The sequence below is a fragment of the Nelumbo nucifera genome, chromosome 6, assembly GCF_055504915.1.
Source record: "Nelumbo nucifera cultivar China Antique chromosome 6, China Antique-T2T, whole genome shotgun sequence".
Taxonomy (NCBI): Eukaryota; Viridiplantae; Streptophyta; class Magnoliopsida; order Proteales; family Nelumbonaceae; genus Nelumbo; species Nelumbo nucifera.
The window spans coordinates 18,540,955-18,560,955 of NC_142654.1; the positions used below are offsets into that span (position 1 = coordinate 18,540,955).

At 38.0% G+C, this 20,001-nt stretch overlaps 1 protein-coding gene across 1 annotated transcript in view; it reads left to right on the plus strand.

Annotated features, from left to right (window-relative positions):
- LOC104591222 (uncharacterized) overlaps nucleotides 1–14,347 on the plus strand; it is a 41,601-nt gene extending 27,254 nt beyond the window's left edge. Inside the window, exons 2-3 of the mRNA XM_010250009.3 lie at nucleotides 13,222–13,647; nucleotides 13,761–14,347. Of these exons, the coding sequence (XP_010248311.1) occupies nucleotides 13,222–13,647; nucleotides 13,761–13,985 (651 nt within the window). The 3' untranslated portion in view covers nucleotides 13,986–14,347. The remainder of the gene's footprint in view (nucleotides 1–13,221; nucleotides 13,648–13,760) is intronic.
- The last annotated feature ends 5,654 nt before the right edge of the window (nucleotides 14,348–20,001 follow it).

Genomic DNA, 20,001 nt, shown 5'->3' on the forward strand with positions numbered 1-20,001 from the left:
AACGCGAACTGACTAGAGGAATGAACTGAGCTAGAAGACCCGAGCTAGGAACCTTAGACGCGAGTTCAACTCTGACATTGGAGACTTTGTGGCGAAGAAATGTCCAAGGGTCCCCCACTATTTAGCTGCTGCGCTCGAGCATTAACAGTCAAGATGAAGACGACCCAACGACTCTCAGAAAAATCGGCTACGGGTTCCTCGAGGTGAAATCAGTTTAGTGCGTTTTTTCGCGTCCGCGAAGTCCAAACCGCATGACGTCCGTGTGTAAACTGAACGCGACTCGAGTTTCTTTTGACAGAGCCGGGAACTAGACCGGTCCAGCTGGGCGAAACGCGTGACGAAGCGGCATGAGTACCGAAGCCAAATCCACCCGGCGCAACATGAACTCCCCGTGTTGGGTCAACACCGCCAGCGCATGGAGTGGGGGGCAATTGATGGAGGGTGATTTGGCCTGACCTCGTAGCACGGGTACACGTGGGCGTGACCTTGCTCAAGCGATGACTCAGCATGACAGCACAACAGGCACAGCCGCAACTCGGTGGGAAAGTCACACCGAGTTCAGTCCGACAACTCGGCGGGATAGACTACTCGCCGGGAGCCGCCTAGCCCGCGTCTCCTCCCCGAGGCTAAGGCACCCCGAGCTGCCTCCGAGCTCAGGGCCCTCTGACCTCTCCTAATAACCGAGCCCCACCAGTGGATCTCAGGCCACTCCTAGAAAGGAACACACCAACCCGCCTTTAGATGCCCCGAGGTGAAGACACCTCGGGTTAGATAGCTCGGCATAGCTTGCCACAGGTAGCTCGCCGCTTACGGGATAGCTCGACACAGGGTAACTCGTGAAAGAGTAGTTCGGCATATCGCAGGAAGATCTCCTGCCCGACCACCGTACCCGACAAATCTGGGATCAGTAGCCATGTCCCTCGTCAGACAGCGTCGTGCCTGCCACCTTTAGAGGGTGCCTTACACCTGACAGGCACGTACCCTGCAATGACGGCCCCGTGCGTGCCACATCAGCTCTGTCTGTAACGGCTGCGGTAGGCTGACAGTGGCGGTTATACCTGCCCTGTCAGAGTCTAGTGGGCCTGGTGCAACGGAATTCTGTTATAAGGAGCCTATTCTCAAAGAACGAGGTATCTTCTATCACTCGCGCTATCTGCACTCTTAGCCATCACCTTCTCCTTGCTTCTTCCACATAATACTAACTTAAGCGTCGGAGTGTTCCTGCCGGGCAAGCCCTCGGTGATTCTTCTTCTTTTTCTCAGGTACCCTTCGGAAGCCACGCGAGTGCCAGCTAGGAGTGACCGGATTGCGCACCATCAGTCAGCTTACTAACAGACATAAGGTTAAACGGAAATTTAGGGACATACAAAACTGAGGATAGGGATACAGGGTCCAGGTCAACATTACCAACACCACAAATGGAGGATGTGGAACCATTAGCAAGGGTAACAGATTGTGATGTTGAGCAATGAGAGAGGGAAGAAAACATACCTGGAGTTCCAGTCATGTGATCGGAGGCTCCAGAGTCAATAATCCAGGGATTGGGTGTGGATGCCAAACAAGCCATACTTGAGTGTGCGAAAGTAGCCGTGTTCTGCTGAGATGTGGATTGGACAAACCTCTCATACTCATCACGGGGAACACTCACCATCTCCTTCCCGAGACCATTTGTGGATGTAGGAGGCATCTGATTAGTTGAACGATTCTCCTGTCTGAAACTGGAACTGGTGTCACTAGTCATGGCATGATTGGCCCAGGTTGAGGGTAGACCATGCAAGTCCTAGCAATAATTAATGGTATGTCCATCCATACCACAATGAGTACACCTCTTCGGACCTGAGCCACGTCCTCTACCACAGGCTCCCCCTGAATCTCTACCTCCAGTACAACCACCACCACGGTTATATGTAGGTCCACCACCACCACTCCGGCCATATACCGGACCACTACTACCACCACGACCAGACTAAGCTCCTCGAGCTCCACCTCTAACACCACAGTCCCTCGACACTGCAAAGGCTGATCTATCTGAGACATTAGAGTTCTCAGTAGATCCAATAGAAGTCCTCCGAAGTCGAGCAAACACCTCTTCTAAAGAAGAGAGAGATGACCCTCCTAGGATCTGAGCCCGTACTGGTTCATACTCAGATTTCAGCCCCACCAAAAATCGAGCCACGTCAAGTTGTTCTCTCTGTTGTTGCTGAATTTTGACATCAAAAGTGAGGGGGTGATAAACATTCAACTCATTACGGATGTTTCTCATACTAGCATAGTACTCCTCAAGACTCTGATTGCCCTGTTGCAGATTAAAGTATTCCTGATACAGCTGATATACTCTGGTTGTATTGTCTTGACCAGAATACAACTTCTTAGCATGGTCCCACACATCTTTGGCAGTGTCAAGAAACATGAAATTTACACTAATCTTGGGTTCCATACTATTCCATAACCACGTGATAATCTGTGCATCCTCTTGTTTCCAGTCTTCATACTCATGAGAATCAGTGGAGGGTTTCTCCTCCCTTATGTGTTTCACCTTCTTCTTTGCCTTCAGAAAAACTTCTACAGATTTAGCCCAAGGTACATAATTCTCTCCTTTCAGTTTAATGGAGGTCATTTGAACATTCAGGTAGTCAGTAGGTATCATCACATTAGATTTGCTATCACTGTTATCTCCCATTGCTGAATTCTGTTATCACTGAATTCGGCCCACTGCACACTGCTTGATCACACTGATCACACTGGTTTCAGCACTTGTTATTGCTGAAGGTTGCACTCTTTACACCACAAACCCTACCCTACGACTACCTGAAATCTCACCACTATATGAGCACCACTCCTCCTTCGAATCACACAAAAAAAAACAGCATAAACCCTAGCACACTACAGTCTGAAATCCCATCATACGATCTGAAACATATTTCCTATTAGATTCATAACAGAAAATATGCATAGAAATCTCTTACCTCATCACTTGAAAGACAAACCACACGAGAAGAAAATCGGTCCACACAAGACACCCACTGCACCACATGAATCAGCCCTCTTCTCTTCATCGATTAGGGGAGGGCTTCTTAGAAACCACAGCAACCGACCACACAAGACACAACTGGAGGCATAGAAACCTCCAATGGAAGAGGGTGACCACTCCTTTTCAGCCCTTTCCCTTATCTCCAATCGATGGCAGAGAAATCAAGGGAAAACCCTAGATTGAGTGCGCAGAGAATAGAAATCTGGGCAGATCCGAGTTGCTTAGTTGTGCTCTGATACCATGTTATAATTCGGCCTGCCTTTGAGTTCTGTTAGTCTGATAACAGCCAAGAAGAAAGAGGAAGAAAGAAGGAAGAAAGAGAGAGAGAAAGGAGGAGAGAAGAAAAGTCTGGTTCGAATTAGGGAAAAAGTTACTCTGCCATTCGGCCAGACATGTTTTTATATTATTAATATAATGGAAATGACACATGTGCCCTTATTTAAGTGAGGGACACTAGTTCTAATATAATATTACAAATCAGCAACCTCAACATAAGTATAAAGACAGAAATACCCCTATACTAACAGGTAACCATCAATTGAATTAGATTTTTGTGTGAAATCTACAGGACATAAAATCAATCAAGGATACCCCAAGCTACAAGGAGATGAGACCTGGACCTGAACTCCATTTACCATTAACTTACCTTACACATTCGATCCACCCCTGCATTATATCTTATTTGTTCACCATATCTGTTGACCAAAACTCCATACAGATGCCAATTACTGAGCCATAAAGAGGTTAAATTTCCACGGCTTATGGCTATGTAGTTGAACTTCTATACTTAAAATATTTTTCTTCACTATATTGAAGTATTTCTTATCTCTCCTTAGGAAAAAGACCTTTAACCCATCCCACCAGCTGCTGTTATCTTTTCTCTATGGCCAACTTTTGTCTGGTAATGCTAAGGCAAAAGATCTGGTGCATAATTCTTTTAGCAGCGTGTTTGGGCATTTAAAAAGAGGGAATTGGGAAAATTTGAAGCTAGGTAGAGGTCTCCTAACTGGTTATGTGCAGACATGAATTCCCTTATTCTTAATTGGACTTTGGTTCTTCCAGTTGCTGTTTGTGATAAGAAGTTGAAGATATTGCAACAAAGAGATGTCTTCAAACAGGACGATGAGAGTCTTTTTTCTTGAGGCAACAGACCACCAAAAGCCTACAAGTGTGAGATGATGGTAAGCTGGTAGATTCATTGACGCGAGACAAGAAATTATTAAAAAATAGAACTAAAATGAAATGCAAAAATTTGTCCAAGTGTATATAAGCTGATCTGAATGCTAAAACCTAAATTCAACTAACTAGGGAAATCATGTATTTAACAAGGTAGACAAATATCACATACACATTGGTGCAAAGATCAGCCAATGGGTTGGATGACACTTCAGTCAAACAAGGAGTACGTAAGGAACAGTTATTCCTGGGTGTACTAAATATGGAATGAAAGCGAGAACCAAAAGTTGGGGTTAGGGGGTTGAGATTAGCTAGTTGTAAATGGGATGATGGGCATATTATACTTACTAATTCTTTTTTCTTAATTGTTAATTCCTTTTTTAATATTAATAAAGTCTTGACGGTGTCCAAAAAAAAGTAGAACTAATGCCATTAACATCACAACTCACAAGTCAATGTTATACATGTTTGCATGTGAAAGAGGGGTGGATCAAACTCTGTCATAAAAATTGCACAATTGCCACTCCTCATGACTGACATCAATCTTGACCTGGCTGTCTACACTTCAAGTCTTAAGAGCAAAGAGGGCTGGTGTTGTATGTATTTTCACCCTCTTTCTAACATGCACTTAGATTTTATCATTCTCATATGCCAACAGGTAAGTAAAGAGTAAAGACACAAGCAAATAAAAATTTAGTCTAACAAACGAACATTATAGCATAATTTGAAAAGGATAAGCACCTTGGTCACCCCAAAAATCACGTGAAGTTTGTTCCTAAAAGAGTGTGAGTTGGTTGACTTACTTGCCTTCATAGTTTTCAAGGTGCCAAGGCGAGGCTAGGCGACTAGGGGGCGCCTTGTCGCCTAGGCGATGGATTTTTTTATGTTAAAACATAGATCCTAGGGTAGTTCCCTAGGTACCATAACCATATTTCTTTAATAATTATTCATGATTTTTATAAGAAAAGTATAAATTCCATATTAAAGTATAGAAAATCAACATATTCATGAGAAGAAAAGGAAGAAGGAAAATAAAACTCAAAAAATATAGGGGCTGAACCCTTATTTTTGTTATAGGAAAAGAAGAAAATAAAAAGTATTGGTAGTAGTAGAAGAAGAAGAAGAGGCAAATGTGCTGATTAGATAAAATTTTAAGTTCTTCAGGTTTTTAATTCTTTGAGGGTTCAAAACAGCATTTAGCAATGTTTGTGTTGATTAAACCCTAATAAATAATAAAAAGAAATTAGTATATAAACACAAAAAATGATTAATATAGTTTAATAATGTCTATTTTATAATTATAATCTCAAAAAATAACGAATAAAAAAGTATTTTATAGTAGGAAGTAGAAAACTGCTTGGCAATTAGGTGAGCCGAGCCTCAAAGGGCGCCTTGTCGCCTAGGCGTCGCCTTGACAACTATGCTTGCTCTTGTTTAAGTCGGTAAAGGTGACACCATGGTGCCTTTTCCTTAGTTGAGCAAGATTCTCATCTTTCGCAACACTTCTCTACTTAATAAATCTCTCTACAATCTTGTTATTAATAGAAGAATATCTTCTTGAGAACTTATCAGGCTTGATTTCTCCAAAAGTGATTTTGGTACTCTATTACGATATCCTTGAACACTTGAACACTCTCTATTCCAGATCTAGCAGACTCATTGGCAGTAGAGTTATGTTCTCTGTATATCCATATGATCTGACAGCTATAAATAATAAGATGTCCCTAATCCATTAAGGTAGTAAGTCAGCCACTATGGACCATTCCTATGCTTTGACACCATCTTATTGCATTGTTAGATTTCCTTTAATGATTAGGAAAGGAAGCTAGGGTTGTTTAGTGACCTTAGCTGAACCCTTTCAATACTCCATAGGTCCAAAAAATGACTTCCATTGGTCTTGAAGAGAACTCCAATTAACCTACCTGGATTATTACACCTTGAGCTTTGATAAAATTGTATTCTAATTTCCCCAACAATGGTGGGTATGAGGCTAGATATCCTAGCAAGACCTACTAGGAGAGTATTGGAGAATCTCTGATAGGTTTCTGAAGTGTTCTAAAAGGCATGTCTAGGTGCACATGCAAGGTGCATTCTAAGGCATGAGGCATGCGCCTCATTCATAGTTTTCAAGGCACCAAGGCGAGGCTAGGCGACAGGGGGCGCTTAGTTGCCTAGTTGCCTAGGCGGGCGCCTAGGCGATGGATTTTTTTTTCAAGTAAAAACATGTATCCTAGGGTAGTTCCCTAGGTTCCATAGTCATATTTCCTTATTAAATATCCATAATTTTCATAGGAAAAGTATAAACTTCATGTTAAAGTATAGAAAATCAACATATTCCAACATATTCATGAGAAGAAAAAGAAGAAAGAAAAGAAAATTCAAAAAATATAGGGGCTGAACCCCTATTTCTGTTATAGGAAAATAGTATATAAAAACACAAAATTAGTAAAGAAAAAGAAGAAAATGTGTCGATTGAACAACATTTTATGTTCTTTCTTACTTATTGGTTCAGGTTTTAAGTCTTTGAGGGTTTAATACAGCATTTAGCAATGTTTGTGTTGATTAAACCCTAACAAATAAGAAAATAACAAAAAGAAATTAATATATAAACACACAAAATGAATATTTTAGTTTAAAAATGTCCATTTTATAATTATAACCTCAAAAAATTAAGAATAATAAAAGTTTGTTATAACACGCTATAGAAAACTGCTCGGCGATTAGGCAAGGCGAGACTCCAAGGGCGCCTTGTCACTTAGGCGTCGCCTTGACAATTATGGCCTCATTTGTAGGTCTCTATTTAGGCGCATGCCTTTTTATAAGTTTGCTTTGGTTACTTTTTTCTCTACATTATTATGTGTTCTATACTTTTTGTAATTGCCTATTAACTTGTAAATTACCTTTTATTGGTGCTTGTTCACTAGCAGTGTTGTATTAACTTCTAAATTACTTTTTTCTCTAAATTATTATGCAAGAGGTTTTGAATACTTATAATCCTAGTTGTTGCAGACAATGTTTTAAAAACCGACTCAGAGGCCGAACTGTTTTTGCCTCCAGGTCGTGGGTCACCGGTTCGACCAGCCAGGTTGAACGGTTCAAACCGTGCCACATCATCATATATATTATGTATTAAGTATATATATATATTTATTTATTTATACACATATGTATATATGTGTATAACTATATATTTTATCAATAAATAATGTATAAATATGTTTTAGATATGTTATATGTATTTTTATATTTAATTTATATTTTTTAACTTAGTTTTTAATTTTTTTATTTATAAAAAATATTAAAAATTGCAATTTGAGGCCAAAAAGGGTTTTTTTGCGAAAATAGCGGGGAAAGGTGCCTACAATTGGGATGCATAGATCTCGAAAAGTTACCCAAAATAAAAAAAAACACCCCAATCGGACATCGGAGTGCAAAGTTTATGGCCTCCGAAAGTTTGCATACATTGAATGTGCAACCCGCAATGCGGTGACTGGGTCAAATGGGTCAACGGTTGAACCGGCTGGGTCAAACGGTTTTTGACCATCTGATGGGTCTTGACTGAACTGGACCTAGAATCTTGGTCGGGTGACGGTTTGAACGGTTCAATCGACCGGGTCAACGGCGGGTTGGAAACATTGGTTGCAGATAGTATCTCAGACAAAAATTTCCACTAATGAAGCAACAAGACTACCACTGATCTTTGAGCCTCCACATGGGCTTGTTTGGATTTGCTTGAAGTCAAGAGGCCTTGAAGAGATGTCAGCCCCAACTTCTTAGGGTAGGAGTGCAAGACATCTAACATTACACTTGCTGCTTCAAGTAATAGAACTAGGAGATAGGCAGACATTTTTGGAGGTTTACATGATTGAATTGTTGAGTGCTTGAAGTACCTTGGTTTGATTCACCTTTCACTCTAAATTTATTTTATCTGTCATGCTTATGTATTTTGATTTGAGCTAGTAAGATTTTCAAAACATTCAATTTCTTTTTAAATTAGGTTTTCACATTTTTATGTATTAATGTTTTTTTTTTTTTTTTTCCAAAAATTTGCACCTTGGTCTATCCAGGTGCATCTTACCTTGCACCTTGGGTGCTACAAGGTCCTTGCACTTTTTCTTTAACCTCTCATTTTTTGGTGGTGATGATGATGATATATGGGTGTTATGGTGTGAAAGAAATAGTAGAATCTTTGAAGGGAGACAGAGTACAAAAGAAGAGGTCTTGGTTGGCAAATCACTCTCTATTCAAAAATAGACACACAATTCTTTATTTTTGATCAAGATTTTCTCTTTGTAAGGAATTCATAGTTTGTTTTTAGTTTTGGGTTGGATGTAATTGGGTAAACTGGATCTTCCCCTAGTACAGATTCTCTTTGTACAGGGGTTCTCGTGTATTTTGATTCTGGATTTTAATGAATTGCTTTACCTTACAGTTCCAAAAAAAAAAAAGATAAATGGGTGATATATTCATGAAAGAAAAAGAAGCACGGGGGACTGAGGTATAAAAGACATGGTTAATGAGCTAGCATTATGCCCAGAAATTACAAATATCAACTAAGAGAGTATGATTCATTGAAAATGAAATTTGCCCAATAGTTGCTGCTGAAGTGATGCGGATGTGAATCCATGAAAATCTTTTAGTGAGGAGCACCATTGGATCAAATTTCTCTTTATTCTTCCTTTCAGCACTTATCTTGGGGCACATTTACATTTGAAAATCCTACTGTTCCTTCTTCCACATGCACCAACATAATACAGTACTCTTCAAAAAAAAAAAAAAAAATGCAACTACCTTTCTAATAGCCCCTTCCTCACCAGGAACACTATAGCAATGGAAGATCTCTTGGGGTCACCCAGCTCCTTTGGAATAGCTTCAGAAAGTGGGTCCAGATGGCATGGGTCTCTTTGCATAGTTTTAAAAGATGATCAACAGATTCCAGTTCGTCGTGACAAAGGCTGCAGACATTGTCCACCATAAAGCCTTTAATATTATATGGTGTGTAGTGAGGATTCTATTCGGCACTGCTGACTACTTGAAAGAGATCTTGGAGGGGATGTGGGTCTCCCAAATATTTTCCACAGAAAGAACTCATCAGTTGCATCTCTTGCTTTTAAAACAATGGGTTTCCTCATAGGTTATCATATGGGATCATTTTATATTAGTCTATGGCCATATACCAAGAGCCAAGAAAGTAAGGAAAATTTTTCTTCAGTTCCTTGTAGGATTCCTTGTTTTCAAAACATTTGTTTTTTCTTCCTAAACAGCCATATACCATTGTGTCAACAATGGCTCTGCAGAACATTTTGCGCCTTACTCCCAATCTCTGACCACTGGTGTCAACATTATAGTAGGCTCAGTATGCTTATATGAAGTGCCAAAGTTGCTTACTTGGCAGTGAGTGCATTAGAAGATAGGCAAGTGCTTCCTTTTCTTGTATTCTCATGATACATACATGAAAAATGTTAGAGATCCCAACTCTCTCTCTCTCTCTCTCTCACACACACACACACACACAAAGGATTGCATATGCTAATCCATCCACTAATTTATCTTTAAATTCTTTTTCTCTTCTTGATAACATTTCTCCATCCAAGAGGCATGGGGATTGGCTTCTAGTTCAATTGGCTCATTCTGATGGATCTTGAGGTCAGACAACTTGATGGTGGTCATCCTGTCTAGCTTTGGAGTTGATGGGGATTGGATTTTGGAATGATCTTTTGTGTTGTCTCCTCATCACTATTTTTCTTGTTTTCATTTTTTGTTGTATTTGGTTGGTCTGGTGATTTGTTTTCATGATGGCTCTCTTTTTTCTTTGGGGGTTCTTTTGTATTTTACTTTATCTTTTTTTTTCCTTTTAATAAAGTTTTAATGTTACTATAAAAAAATCGCCATTATCCATCTGAAAGTAGTTCCTTTGGGCTTGGTTGTAATTGGTATTACCCTTGTTCTTTGATGTGATTGTATTTATTTTGGGAGAGCTAAGAGATTTTATCTCTTCTAGTCTTTGGAATTGGCTTTGTTCTTAATAAAGCTATCTTTATTGATAAAAAAGGGTCCCATCCACTACTACAGATTTATTGGCACTCTAGCATAGTTCAGATTGGGCTTTGTAGGCCATTAAGCATGTCTAATCCTGGTGTTCTTTCAGGTTCACTTTCCATGTGAAGGTTCATCCTCCTCATCATCATCTAAGCATTGTCCCAACTATATGGGGTCTGTTGGATGAATCTTGTTTTGCCATTCCGTTATATTTAGTGCCATAGTCATTGTTAAATTATGAGCTCAGAGCACTAAAAATCATTTCTTACTACTTCAGTCCATGTCCTTTTTAGTGTGCCCCTAGCCCTTCTAGCCCCTTCAACTTCCAGCCCATTGTTTCTCCTTATAGGTGTTGTAGATGTTTTTCTATGCATGCGGCCAAACCATCTTAGCCTTCTTTCTCTCATTTTATCACCTATTGGAGCCAAGGATCAAAGTATCGATACAATTCATTCTTTCTGGAATTTTCATTGGACGTTTTCTACCCTTTTGTCTAAGCATACAGTGGGCATATATGTTCTTTACTCTCACTCCAGAAGCTATCCACTTATAACCGTTCAGAAACTGCTTATAACTGTTCAAATACTGCCCATGAATTATAAATAATTTTGTCATAGAGATACTGCCATGTGCAAATGTACGTACACAGTTACTAGTATATATATATAATTATACTCAAAACTAAAATTAGAAAAAAAAACTAAAAAACAAAATAAAAAGCGCATCATTTAAAGTACCAATACACAGAGGTGTATCGGTACTTTGAACCATGGTTGGAGCTACTCCTGGGTTCCTTTGAACGACTTCATTTCTGACCCTGCCCTTTATAGTTTTTCCACTCAACCATCTCAGCGTACGAATTTCTGCCACACTGATTTTTTGGACATGTTTCTTAACTGCTCAATACTCCATTCAGAATTTCTGGCCTTGCAACTGTTTTATAGAATTTCCCTTTTGACCTAAGTGGTATTCACCACTTCCCATGTGAAAGGTTATGAGACCCTTAATATGGATGTATTTTTGTTCAAAATTTTAATGTCTACAGTTCTAACATAAACAACCCTGTATTCCCGTAAATAAAACATGTAACTAGCATAGCGCTTTTGTTTGGAGACTAGTTGGTTGTTGTCTCTCTTTATTTTCACTAATAAATCTTATATCTTTTACTAGTCACAAAGAACAAAATAAACTAAATCATTCTGCTATGCCATGTCAAGTTTTTGAAAACTTTTTATGTGTTTTTTGTCTTTTAAAAATTTGTGACTTGCAGGTTCTTTGTCATAATTTTTATGTCATTTTTAACAAAAATTTACTGTGTACAGTTCTACAATGTACAACCCCTTGAATAAATAATGCATCTTATAATTCCCTAGACTTTACTGTCCTATCACCCTTGCATGACTAAATCAATTCAGTCAATCCAGCTTAAATTGGAATTGGGATTTAGTAATGGGCTGAGAGATGTATAAAGTGAGGAAACCATCATGTCAACTCCATTATATTTTGTAGAATGTATAGGAAGAGAGAAAGGCTAGTGTTCCAGAACAAAGAAAATCAGAGAAAATACTCCGAATCAGTTTCTATTCAGGTCATCTGCTAAGTCTGGACACCAGGGTCTTTTGTTGGCATCACTGTGGATGCAATATTGAGGGCCATAGAGAGATCAGCAAGAGATAAAATAAACTAGACATGATTTTCCCCTATAGGGAATACCATGAAGCTTAACTTCAGATGTTCATTGGGGAACTCTGGTCCTTTTGATATAGATAATGTATTGTGGAGAGAAACTGGGGGTGCAGCTTTTTTTGCATATTCTAGTCCTGTGGGTTCTGGGGGTTCAGCAAGACTAGATGATATTCTACTTGTCTCATTAAATTTGTACTAATATTACCTTAAAAACCTTATTTTCAATGAGGATTAGGCAGCCCTGTTTTGGTCATGGAAAACAATGGGGTTTTAACATTTTGATCCATTCAGTAGGGATACTGTTCCTTCTTTCACCCGTATGGCATTGGCAGGGCTCCAACACCTCCAGAAACAGCACTTTTTATGGGAGGTGGACTGGAAAATCATACTCAGAAGTTGATTTTTTAAACTAAGACTAAAACCAATATTTCTGCTGAGTTTTTTTTTTTTCTTATTTTTATTTTTCATGGTACTTGGAAAAACTTTCCTGGTTGAAGTTTTCATCAACCAAGCATGAGAACATGGGTTCAAGAGTGACCACTTTGTGCAAGAAAATGATGTCAGTTAGGTCCGTATCCAGTCCTCCCCTCCCAAGACCCTGAATGGTCAGGACCAAATAATGCATAAGCCACACTGAAAGAAAAATCATGGATGTGGTTGTAGTGTATATTTACAATCCTTGATAAAAATTAAAATTATCTTTTATAGTAACTTTTGGACTTATTACTTACAGCAGCTTTAGTTGTTATTTATAGTAAAATTGTGATTTACCATTTTTAATAATTCCTGGTTTCATTAGATCAAGTTAGTTCTTCTTATTTGCTTGGAAGAGTGTCTGAGATTAGAAGATTCACTGGCCTATTTTCCTTTAGGCTCGGAAGGAGTACAAATACAAATATGTAGAGTGCTTATGTTCTACAAATTTTATTGCTTCTCCTTTGCCGACCATGTTCAACCCAGTTGGACTTTTCTCTATCATGTCCAACATCACCAACCATTATATAATAGCCCTCTTTGGTAACTTTTAATTATTTCAACCAAAATTTTAAATTCATAGCTTGAGAATGCTCTTTCCAAAATAAAAAAAAAGAACCAAATTAAAAAGTTTTAGAAATTTTGAATGAGCACAAATATGTCTGTCTCTGTTAACATGAACTCTTTACACAAACAAATATTAGAATAGGAAAAAGCACTATATGAAATCAAGGATCAGATGGGCATTTGAGTTGTTCAAAATTTCATGAGTTCTGACATGCTTTTTAATCATTTTTGTTCTTTTCCTCCTGCAGACAAAGTTTTTCAAAGCCAAGCTATATACAGTCCGTAGGTGCTTAACATATTCATGCAATCACAGCCACAGAACCTCTCAAATATGTTCAATAAATATAGCAACTATGGCACAGTTCAGTGACCCAAGCAAGCTGAGGGTGCATATGGATAAGCTTGGTGAGAAGATTTGGGAAGCCCTACCTGAGCCAGTTAAAGAGTTTCCTTGGAGAAGAGCAGAAGATATTGTTATTCAGCAGTTGCTTTTACTTGGAAAGAAGGCACTTAAGTGGTCTCTAATTACAGCCTTCGTCCTTAGCTCACTATCAGATATCATATTTTCCATTTCAAGAAACAGAGAATTGCTGATTCCTATAGGTCTTTCTGTTGGATGCATGATGGCTGAATTCTTGAAGGAGACTTCTGGGGAATTGTTTCAAGAAGCAAAGGTATGCTTTCATCTTGTTTCTAATTGGCTCTCATTTCTTTGTTTTTTTTTTTGTTAACCATTTTTTTGTTGGGTTATTGATTGTTTCTAGTTTATTTTGTTGATGGTTGACAGAAAGGAGATTTGGCATGGCAGCTTCTGGGCATTGGTTCTTTTTTCGTTCTTGTTAAGTTAATTTCTGTATATTTCATGCAAGAACGGGCATTCTTGTCCCATGTTGGAAATGGTGGGTTCATGCATGTTCTTTGGTTGTGGAATAAAAATCTAAGAGGAAGAAATGGTGATGATGAAAATTCAATTCATCAAGATGCTTCCATTGCTACTGATGTACTTGGTTAAATTACAACGATGCTGTTGGATGGTTAGGAGAGATTTGTCTCTGATTAAAGCTTTGACACGCTTTGGCTATGACAAACTTGTCTCACTATTTTTAAATGGTTAAGTTAGACGCAAATAGCAATCATGGTTAAGTTAGATGCTCATGACAATTATGGTTGCTAGATCTGTATTGTCTTTTTCTGTATCTTGTCAACTAAAATGGAGCTTCTGCAAAACTGAAGGATCACTCAAATGTTATTTGTACATTTAGGGTGAATCCAACTGCTCGATTTGTCTTCATTCCATGCTGCTCGATATATTTTCCCTTTATATGCTGCTTCAGGTTCATTCGGAACTATTGGAATGAAATCATTTCACTATTCTTTTTGCGGCACTTGAGCAGAAATGATCATTTCTAGTAGCATCACATTCCTTGACGACCCTACAATGACCTTGTGTTAAATAGACTAATGCGGCAATGGACAGGGAGCAAGTTGAAAGGTTTTCAGGACTGGGATTGAGCTCTAAAAACCGGTATGAAAGCACTCGTATCAAACCAAAGATGAGCTGTTACCTTACCCACTACACCAATCATTTGGATACGATGGCTGAGTACTTATTGCAGAAATCACTTTGTTCTACATAGGCTTCTTGTGAAACTGCTCTTTTCAAATAAATTTGTACAGATCTAAGGCTGCATTTGATTGCACGCAAAAATGATCATATAAAAACAAATTTTTCAAAGGTGAGTGGTGATTGTGGGAAAATGGCATTCCATCTTGGCTACACTTTTAGAAAAACAATATATTTTGCTTCACCTCTTGCAAGCTACATAGGAATGGTAGTCCTTACCTCGTTTTGCCTATATCAATTCCTTAGTTTTATGTAGTGAAAGTACTATATGCTCATTTCTTTGTGGCCATGCTCCCCCTATTCCTGATGTTTCTTTATCTAAACCTAGACTTGCTGTGTCTCTTATTTTCTATCAAGCCAACATAGCCTAAAGTTGCAACTTCTTTGAACTCTGGTTATGGGAAAAAAAAAAGATAGATACTCCTGTACTTTCTGAATCTCTTATAGATTTTTTGGTAGAACTCCAAAATTCTTAGGTGATGTGGAAAGGCAGAGTGAAATTGAGTCTCTGGCTTAGATTATTTTGGCTTTTTTATATTCTTTTGGGTTTGTATATATTGATATGACATGGCTAATACATGGTGTATGACCGTATAATATTGGACTTTCAAGGGGCTGGAACAAGGCAAGGGTTGTATTCACAAACCACAAGGACAATGACGTGGCAATTGTTTTATGTTTTATTAAAGAAAATCATGGATATTGGCGATCACCCCCAAAATGGTGACATGATTGAATAGAGTTAGTTGTACACACTACAGGAGGGGGTTCTAAACTTCCAATGCATCATCACGCTTTGGCTACCTTTTGGCATTTTTACTTTTTTAGAGAGCAATACAAATACGTTTAGTGTCCAGTTTGGCATTTAGCATTGCATGATCAAAGTGCTGGGGGCTTGGAGTATCCAACACAACTTTTCTTTCGCATACATGGACCCGTATGATTGAGACAATCCAACAGATGCATTCATGCATTCTTGAGTTTGTCTATAATAGTACTGTTACATCTAATGGTTGTCACTCTCCCAAGTACTAACAAAAAAGATGATTGTTGATCATACATATATATATATATAGAGAGAGAGAGAGAGAGTTGTGACCACAAGGGCTCCATGCTTATAATTTTTTTTTTCTTTTTTTTATCAAGTCATAGAGTATATAACACAAATGTTGGAGAAAATGAATATTCCCATTAAAATGCTTTTGCCATCATCTTAGTCTGTCCAATTTGTGAATTAATTGATGTAAGTTAGAAGTTCAATTTTGAATAATCCTGCCATTGTCACCCTATAAATTATAAACTTACAGTTTCAAGGGTAAGCTAAGAGAATTCCAAAATCTAGAGTTCAGTAAAATTGGTAATGAGAAACGCAATGTAGAGCCAATGGTGCCAGATCACGATTCCCCTTTCTCTCTCATGTTTCACTCAAAGCTTTTGTCCCACCAATTTGATGAAATTTTACATACCCCTCCCAGTCGAAAAAGTGAAAAAAAAAAAATAAAAAGAAGAAAAAAAAAACAAAAGAAAAGGAAAACATAGATGCTTTGTACTAGCTCCATGACAACAATGTACATGTCTACATATTTACACACCTAACTTCTTTGTTCATTAATTATTTATGCAACTAAGCCAATAGTCCTTTGTATCTTATAAAAAATCATCAAAATTTGTTTTTTTTCTTAGGCCTAGTTCATTTTTTGGGAAATCATTTATCTGGATAAATACACTTATCCAGGAAAATGTTTCCTAAGAAACACTTAATTACTCAGGTAAGTGCACTTAATGGCATTCTTTCGTTTCTTAGGTAAAGTTAAACAATACTTGTTTATCCATAAAAGTGTCATTATTGAAGGGCAATGTTATCCCATCACATGTTTACAATTTTTCCTATCAACAGGAAAATCATTTACCCCTAAAGAATGCATGCGTTTCAAAAACGTCCCACAGCACATCCAACCATGTATTGCAAACATCTCCCAATGACTATGAGGATCTCATCATTTACGATGTAGAAGGTATATACGAATGGTTTGTAATTAATCTGTACGAGTGGTTTATGATTAATCTGTACATGTCTTTTGACTTTTGCAAAAGCAAGTTCAATAAATACCTCCAAAGGAGAAAAACTCATACAGCACAGGCAAGTATTTTATTAGTTACTAGAAAAATAGCTACAAATAATTAACTTATATAAGTTTTTGTACAAAAATTATGCTCTTTTTAATTACAACTTTTTTTATCATCAATTTCTTTAATTACAACTTGAGTTCTTATGTCTCACTAGCCTAAGAAAAATAGCAATTTCTTTAATTACAACTTTTTTTTTATCAGCTTAAGGCATGAATAACTGTATTTTTCAGTCCATCAAAACTTCAAAGCTAACAGTAGAACATAAAAAATTTTGTTTATTCCCTGAATAAGTCTTCAAGCTGGTATTGGTTTGTTCAAAGACAATAAAAGCCCGAGCAAAAGGAAAAGGAAAAAAACAACATAGATGACAACCCAAACCAGATGGAGTAAGATGCAGGATGGATGGTAGTATGCAATGGTGGTACTGCTCTGTGTGTGTGTGTGAATGATGGCTTGGTTTCTTCAACTTCTTTCAAGTGGCAATAACTGATTAGCTTCTCTACTAGACCCAATCAGAAAACCTAATATCATCTTCTTTCAAGTGGCTTGGTTTCTTCAACTTCAACTTCTTTCGCCTTTTGGTTCTGTTTAAATCAGAAAATCTAACATGCCCATCAACAAAGAAATAACTGACTGTGATATCGATGTTTTAGTAAATTAATGAATGGCTATTTCCTTCAAACTCCAAGAATAATAAATCACTGAAGAAAACTTTAGAGTATTATGTTCATAAACAAATTAATTAAGAACTGATGATCTAACTGAACTTCCTCTAATTGGAATTAGGATTCATGAACTTCTATTTCCGATGCATTTGCTTTAGAGTCCGGATCACCTTCCAATAAAATACATACCTATACTCTAACAATATCATCTGACACCATACATCTCATGCATATATAATAGGTCCCACTTTTGTGATGGAAAGGCCTACAATTTTATAGTGAGATGTGTAGCGTAAGATCAAATTCGTTGGGTGTTTCAACTTGTTTTGTTGGCGGGAGATTCCAATTCTTTGCATCACATTTGATCACATATGGCATCACACGTGACTGGTTTTTTCAAAAATTCTAAAAATACCTCATAGAATCTTTCAAAATTTCTATGATCCGGATAAGCCAAAGTGCTCTTGGTTGCAGCGAAGCCCCACATCGTCATCGCTTCAATATCAATCTCCTCCCAGTGACTGTCATTGGTCATCACTATGAGCTTTGCAGGATCATAGTGATACAAATCTGCTGCTGACTGAAGAAAATGGAGAAGGCGATACAGAGAGAGAGAGAGAGGAGCAGCAGAAGAAGAAGGGGATCAAGAGAGGGAGAGAAGAGAGAGAAGGAATGAGAGAGAAAAAAAGAGATCTATAGTTTTATACAGATTTGCCACTGACTTAAGAAAAGGGAGAAGGCGATACAGATCTGGTTGCAGCGCGCGCGCGCGAGAGAGAGAGAGGTTGTTGCAGAATTGAATTGCTGGTAGAACTTGAAAATCACCGATGATGTCTTCTGTTGAACCTGGAGTCTGAGTTTTCTGAGTGATGGACAAAATATTCTTTTTATCCTTCCATTAATGGACAATGATGGTAAAGAAGATTTATCCAATTGTCAGAAGCAATAAGAATACTTTAAAACAATAATAAAATAGTAGAGGTATAGTTAATCAATTTCTTAAACCTTAAGGATAGTTTAAGAAATTTGTCCTATTTAAAAAGACTGAAATTTATGTACCTAGATCAAATTTATTAATATCCCTCGAGAAAAATGGAAGTTCGGTACTATAAACTCGTCTTTCCTTACCTGGATTGAATTCTTTCATGCTAAATAACTAAAATTGGATTTCTTTTCTGTTCTTCAAGAAAGCAAAATTTAGAGTTAGATCTCAAATAGATCTAAATCTAAAAGCTTCTAGAAAGCCATTAATACATAAAAACGTGTTCAATAATTCAACAGTTTTAGGTGTATATAGAATGTGTACTAACTTTTATGGTGCCAAGCTATCAACAGATCAAATTTATTAATTTCTTTTATGTTTTTTATCTTTTTTTATACATAAGGTAACCCTTAGATAATATTAAAATTTACAATGATGTCCATCTAGACTTGGGGAGTCGTCTAAAGACTTCAAACAAAATAACTCGCCTACATAAGTTTAGGTCCTTTTTGGCAATGTTTCGTGAGAGCGTTTCTTCTTTTTCCGGTGTTGTCGAGAAAGAGAAATGCGTTTAGAAAAAAAACAAAAGAAACGAATTATTCTTGCGTGAGAACAATACATAAAAACGTGTTCTTTGGGAGTGTGACAAATTGACACTCTCAAAGAACGCACTCTCTAGAATGCGCGGTTCCCACAACATGCATGTCTAATAACGAACATGTGTGGGATGTTCTCATGTGAGAAAAGGGGTGCTATACAAAAATATAAACTCAAGCTCTATGTAACAGTCATCATTCATTCAACCACTACTGCTGCACAACCCGGCGGAAGAGATCTGAACTCTTGTTGCATCAATAATTGGACGACGATCAACAAAAACATATATCCGGTGAGGCAGCCAAAGGGGTCGCTGGAACTAAGTCAGAGAGGCTGCTTGAGAATGAGTAGCAGGTCAGCAACAATCATTGAGTTTTTAGCTGTCGACCATCATTGGTTTCATATGTTCAACAATCATTGAGTATCGGTTGTCGGCCATCAAGCAGGTCGTCAGCAGCCATTGTCATCGTTTAACCCATCACAAAGATCCGATCTTGGTTTCTTCCTCCACTTTGAAGAGTTGCTATGCATGGGGATGATTTCAAGACGCTATCAGGAATGGAGGTTACTACCTTCCAATATTTCTCTTTCACATCATATTCCATGACTCTCTCTGCTCTCCTCCATCACCACCACTCACGAAGCACCACCGTTTACTGGGAGTAGTAGCAATGAGGCCCTTGGGCTGGCACTAGGGAAGGGCCACACCTCCTCCTTTAGCTGGGACCAAGACCCAAGAGTCGGGTTGTAGCACTCGGTGTCTGATTTGAGTCACCCTTGGCTCTCAATGCCGTACCCGCTAACCACCCAGAAACTGTTGTCGCCATCGCAGGACAATCCTTGACACTTGTCCCTCTCCTCCACGATCACAGAGCGTTCTTCTAGATGTCGTGTCCTCCCGCCATGTGACACATGTTGTTTTTGTTAATTTTAGATTTAATGGGAATGGATTTGTAGAATTAATGTTAAGAAATAGTTTCATTGTTCGAACGTTGTTTCTATTTATGTAGAATAAAAATCCGTTCTCAAA